The 6519-nt window shown below is 41.0% G+C and overlaps 1 protein-coding gene across 1 annotated transcript in view; it reads right to left on the bottom strand.

Annotated features, from left to right (window-relative positions):
• Window positions 1–5457: 5457 nt before the first annotated feature.
• Window positions 5458–6519, bottom strand: part of LOC117878353 (cyclic nucleotide-binding domain-containing protein 2-like) — a 140932-nt gene continuing 139870 nt past the window's right edge. The window contains exon 17 of the mRNA XM_034772524.1: window positions 5458–5784. Coding sequence (XP_034628415.1) covers window positions 5557–5784 — 228 coding nt within the window. The 3' untranslated portion in view covers window positions 5458–5556. The remainder of the gene's footprint in view (window positions 5785–6519) is intronic.

The following is a 6519-nucleotide window of genomic DNA, read 5'->3' as shown; positions in this document are numbered from 1 at the left end:
CTACAGACCACCTCTCCAGGAAGAAGAGGTGGATGAGGCTTTTTTTTAGTTGCACACATACAAAACAGGAAATGACTGCCTAGGAAGGAGTACTGCAGAAAGGGATCGGGGGGGTCAGAGTGGGCCACAAACTAAATATGAGTCAACAGTGTATAGAATCATAGAATCATAGAATATGAGGTTTGGAAGGGACCTCAAGAGGTCATCTAGTCCAACCCCCTGCTCAAAGCAGGACCAATTCCCAACTAAATCATCCCAGCCAGGGATTTGTCAAGCCGGACCTTAAAAACCTCCAAGGAAGGAGACTCCACCACCTCCTTAGGTAACGCATTCCAGTGCTTCACTACAAATTGGAGAGAGTCCAGAGAAGAGCAACAAAAATGATTAAAGATCTAGAAAACATGACCTATGAAGGCAGATTGAAAAAATTGGGTTATTTAGTCTGGAAAAGAGAAGACTGAGAGGGGACATGATAACCGTTTTCAAGTACATAAAAGGTTGTTGTAAGGAGAAGGGAGAAAAATTGTTGTTCTTAACCTCTGAGGATAGGACAAGAAACAATGGGCTTAAATTGCAGCAAGGGAGGTTTAGGTTGGACATTAGGAAAAACTTCCTAACTGTCAGGGTGGTTAAGCACTGGAATAAATTGCCTAGGGAGGTTGTGGAATCTCCATCATTGGAGATTTTTAAGAGCGGGCTAGACAAACTCCTGTCAGGGATGGTCTAGATAATACTTAGTCCTGCCATGAGTGCAGGGGACTGGACTAGATGACCTCTCGAGGTCCCTTCCAGTCCTATGATAAGTTCAGTTTTTGTTCATAACTTTACACACAATGTTGCTACTTACATTTCACCATATAATTGGTCACTGAGCTATTAGTTTCCAAATGATACCTCACAAGGCATATTTTGTACAAAGAATATTACATTAGTGTGTAGGATGTGAATACAGGGGTGCATCTGGTCACAGGGAACCACCTCCTCATCAGTTTTTCTTCAAAAAGGACTAACTTGGTTTATGTTCCTAATTTCAAGAGAAGATTCACAGTTGTGAATCCCAAGTGGAGGTGGTATCTTCCTCCAGCCCAGAGTTAGAGCTTGTTTACACTACAAATGCTTTGCTGGTATAGCTACATCATGTAGCCAAAAGGAGTTTTTCTGTCAACATAACTATACTACCATCCCAAAGACATTAGCTATGTGAACAGAAGCACTCATATGGTGGCATAACTGCGTCCATGTTGGGGATTTGCTGGCATAGCTATGTTGGCAGTGGGGTGTGATTTTTCACAACTTTGACTGTGGTACCTATGTCAATAAAACTATGTAATGTAAACCTGGCCTCTTTGAAGTGCAGGGCTTAGGCCACCCCCTTCCCTCAGCATCTCCAACTGGTTAGCTTAGGCAGTTCTCTGCTTTGTATACTGGCTTCTGTGAATCCTGTTTTTATGCAACTAATGCTCCCAGTGCCTTGTGTGGGGAGCCTGGGCACCTCACTCGGGGTTGAGAATTCCCCTTGATAGCAAGGCCTCTAGAAGTTAGATGCTCAGCCTAAGTCCCCCTTGAGAATACCAGTCTATGTTAATATGCATGCATGCCCTGGATTTTCTGTAGCAGTAGATGAACAGTTCTGCAATTCTGCACTGTGCTTAGGTTTCCTAACCTATTCATATGAAGTCGTGAGGCTGGATCACAGGACCTTGTGGTGTGCACTCCCTGATTGCCGAACTGCTCCATAACCAATTCTTCTAGCATTTGTTGCTAGGCATACTGTTTGCTTTTTCTTTTGTAGACTCACATTGGGCGGAAGGCTTTAGGTATGTATATTAAGTTATCAACTCACTACCTTGATATTTGCACATATCTCCATTCAGTAACTGTCCTTTCCCTCATTTTTCTAGCCCAGGAAAACAGTTGCTCGTATTAGAATACAAGCAAACATCTCTATATATGATATTAATAAATACAATCAATTATTTCACTGATTGTAAGATAAAAATTAAAAGAAAAACAAGACTAGATAAAGAGCATTTGGTTTTTTTTATAGATGCTAGTGATTTTGCTCTAATCCTCTTTTCAGAAGAAGTTGCAATCAAAATTTCCAGCAGTGAGTTTCCGGATGGAGATAATTTGCTCACAAGGGAATGCCTCGTGGAAGCAGTTTTGTATGGTCCATAACACTGAGTGAATGGACAGCATAGGCAAGGCTGTTCTCTGAGAAACCTTGGAGTAATAATAGTCTCAGATCCAGAACTTCTTGGTTTCTTTTCTGAGGAAATCCAATAATTCTATACAGGGCCAGTGGAAGCAGGCGGCTAAAACCTGCCTATTGCTTGGGGGAGAGAAAGAAGGTCAGAAAAATGTCACTCATGTAATCAATGTTCAGTTGCAAAACTTTCTAATTGTTTGTTTTAGAGATGTGATTGGGGAGCAGTGAAGGGATAGATGAGTGGACATTTTATAGCTGAGTAGTATCTTTTCCTAAATTTAGGGTGGCGGGGGAAATTCAACATTTCATATCTTTCAATAGATGTATGCTGTATTCTCCTTCTGTGAATGTAATAGTGAAACTTATCTTAAATGGTAATTAAAATAATTGTGAAAAAACAAACTTGTGGGTCGCATTATGTTGCTCCATCACTGTAATAGGGCACTCACCTCTGGATCACCTCCAAGCAGCAGGGTGTGGTACTATAGTCCTTTTCTCACCCCTGGTCCCCCTAGAGGCTACCAATCAATCTTGGCAGGGTCTTCGGTGGTTTGACTCTCCAGCCAAATCACAAAGTCCAAATTAACCTCTTCCAGAGTATTGAGTTAAATCAACATACAATCTATTTGCCCTCACTAGGGTCTTCAGCCCTGACTCTGGGCCCTTTAAACACAGCACTTTGTTCAGGCAGCTCCCAACTAAGCCCTGTCCCCTCATTTATGCCCGATTTATGCCACTTTACCTGTGGCCAGTAGGGGAACCCAGGCCCAACCACCACACCAGGTTCCAACCTAGGGACCCTAAAACATCAGCCACATACTTGATTCAGTTTATTGCTGCTATTTCCCTGGGCCTCTTCCTGCATTTAGCTTCACCCTTATCTCAGGGTTAAGGTTCTCAGGTCCCCTTTCACCCTACAAACCCAGCTATGCAAAATGCAGCCAGAAAACAACCATTAGCTAGCTCTCAAGCATCTTTGGCCAGAGACAAGCACCCTCCCTCATCTCTCTGTTCCCACGCAGCAACTGAACCGTTAAGGCCCTGCCGCCCCTTTTATCTGGGCTCTGATTGGCTGTCATTAGCCCTGTTAGCCCTTGAAAGACAGGTCTCTCTAGTTTCTAAGATGGTTGCCTCAGGAAGGCCTCTTTATGCAGGCCTGGAGGACCCACTTTTGCTGCTCTTTTCCTCCCATTTTGCTGCTTCCTGGGGTGGGGAGTAGTAGGGCTGCCGGGCCTCCAATAGGGAGCTGCAAAGGCCAGGTACACCCTCTTACAATCACTTTTTCACAAATAGATTTTCAAAATTTCTAGCACAGGCGTCCACAAGGGATCAAGTGACAGAGGGGGACAGTGATTTAGCAGAGCTTCTCTGGTGTTAAGGTAGTAACAAAGGTTCTGATTTTGATCCCTTTTTGTAACTTTAAGACAAAGAAAAAACTTCTCATGCTTTTACATTCAGGCTAAGTCTCATTGACAATGTGAACATTTTCTGAGAATGTTGAATAAACTATATACACACTTATTGGGATTAAACATGTTTTAAATTACTTCATTTAGGGATAAAAGTAGGTATCAATGTGTTCAAGGGAGGGCTGCATTATTAACTATTAATTTAATCACTTTTAAGGTTTGTTTTTTAAACGTGATAGATACCTAATTGTCACTCAAGTGCTTTTCTTGGAACTAAAGGTTTTGATTTTGCAATATATTTCTGAGGATGTCCCCATGGAAATTCTTATTTAAGTTCTCCACTCTCTGTTAGGAGGATAACTTAAGTAAAGTGTGGGGAACAAATTCAGCCCTAATTTAAAGTGGGTACCTAACACCAGGGCTAAATTTGTCCCTTCTTACTAAGATATTTTTCCCTTTTTTTCCTTTTAAAATCAGGACAGTTGCTCTTCCTGGAGACCTGCTGTTTCTGAAGGGATGGCATTTACCCCACTTCCCTTGATTTCCTCTGCCTCTGTCTCTTCCCTCCTTTTCTGAGTTCACTTTTGAGCAAGCATCATGCTGTCAGGAGCACTGAGGGAAGGTGCACAATAATAACTGTTGCACTCCCTCCAACAGTACAGTGTTTGGCTAGCTCTATTGACTGAGATGGAAGGGAAGCCACCCTATGGAGTCTCTATTTCTCCATTTGACCACTGAGCCAGGTGCAATTGTGGTCCTTTGCTCTCCTGTCACACAAGGTGAGGACAAGCTCCTTACATCCTTCTCTTGCCCTTCTGCACACTGTCACAGGGCTAGGCACAGAGATTATTAGCTCTACTAGGCCATTCCTTTTTGCAGTCGCCATACACTGGGTCTTTCCTTTGCACAAGAAATGCTATAGAAAGAGCAGAAGACAGGCCTGCAAAGGCCTTGCAGAGATAAAAATTAATCCCCACAAGGCTGAATATACAGAAAGCTGCAGATGGAGGAGATTTACTGGCAGCTCTGCATACTGTATATAACACTCGATATGTTCAAAGCACTATATAAATGTTCAGTAATTTATCTTCACAACATTTCTGTGAAATAGATTGTTATGCCCACTTTACAAATAGGGATACTGAGACAAGGAAGTGAAATGATTTGCTTAAGACCATGCAGTGAATTAATAGCAAGCTCGAACTCAGGACTTTAACTCCCAACTCTGTAGTCTGAATCATTCCTTCCTATGACAACAATGGAAAGAAGAAATATAAAGCATATATCTCTAAATGCAGGACTCCTTGTTTTAGTCTACTAACATTAATATCGGCCTCAGCTCTACCTCTTCTATTGTTCCATCCATTCTGCATCATGGTTAACTGGCAACGCACGGTATTTGATTGTCTGCTCCCCTGATTTTTGTTTACAAGAGGCTTATCAATGTTTTTATAATGGCATCCGTCTAACATGAGTTTTTACAGTGTAGAAGAAGACTAAAATCTCCATTACAGTGTGTTGGCTGTTTTGTTTCCACTGTGGCCACAGAAATGATACTCAGATACTGACTGTGGCCAGACCAATGAGACTGGTGACAGACCTGGAGTGGTGGTGGAGGAGGTAGGAACTTCGACATACTATTTAAAAGAGAAATGTAGGACAAATACAGGTGATTTTTAGGCTCTGATCTTCGAGGGCAACAACTCCCATTGGAGTCTTTGTTGGCTCTTAGGATCAGGCCTATTGAACAGAAACATTTGCAGTTCCATACAATGGAACAAACTTTATTTAAAAGGCATGTAACATGTGCATTATCCTATGTGTATATAGTCATGGACAGTACATATTTTCCCACTAGCCACATGCTTGAGAATCATCATTATCTCATTCACTAACAGAAGAAGTATCTGGCCATAAGGCAGCTACTATAGACATCTTTTAAAAAGAAAAGCGAGCTGAAGTTGGCATAGCTTGTCTCTCAAGCTGTTGTCCAATAAGCTTGGCCTTGTAGGTATTCCAAGCTTGGTGCCTAGCATAGTTCTCCATAATTATGCTCTCTGAGGGGTAGCTTTTCACCAGCTCGAGAGCCATCTTTCTCGACTTGACAGGTGCTTTGTCTAGAAAAAGTTTTTTGGGAATGAAAATGCACTCCGCTCCTTCACTGATCTGTGGGAGAGAAAAAACAAAAAAACAAAAACAGAGAATAACTGTGTTGGTTTCTAGGCAGTACTAAAACTTCATACTGTTCTCTCTTCCTATATCTGCACTGTAAATTATTAATTACAAATAGGTTTATAAATGCAACTTCATTTATTACAGTTTCAGAGTAGCAGCCGTGTTAGTCTGTATCTGCAAAAAGAATAGGAGTACTTGTGGCACCTTAGAGACTAACAAATTTATTAGAGCATAAGCTTTCGTGGACTACAGCCCACTTCTTCGGATGCATATAGAGTGAAACATATATTGAGGAGATATATATACACACATACAGAGAGCATGAACAGGTGGGAGTTGTGTTCTGTATTTACGTTATGTATCACATTAAGAATTCTTTCAAAATCAGTTCAGAAAGTTGATAAAGACAACATGTAAGAGTTGCCCATCCATTATGTTTTATTTCTGTAGCTCACAGATGGAAAAGACCAAAAACTCTATTATCCAAAATAATATCTTTTCCTCATTTAAAAAAGGTTGGGTTTATTTTTTATCTTAAGGATAATGAAATCTGAGTTCACATTTATGAATTTAGTGATAGTTTAAACTAGGATTAAATAGAATTATCATACTGTGTTCTGCACAGAGAGTGATGCTGATTCGGTTAGAGCAATTGCTTGGATTTAAAATGATAGCAGCGAAATAGATACATTCTCTTTAGTTTTTAAGGGAAATTTGTCAGTTTTC

The sequence above is a fragment of the Trachemys scripta genome, chromosome 5, assembly GCF_013100865.1.
Source record: "Trachemys scripta elegans isolate TJP31775 chromosome 5, CAS_Tse_1.0, whole genome shotgun sequence".
Lineage (NCBI taxonomy): Eukaryota > Metazoa > Chordata > Testudines > Emydidae > Trachemys > Trachemys scripta.
Note: the sequence above shows the minus strand (reverse complement) of the source record. Positions and strands in the feature narration are given on the sequence as shown.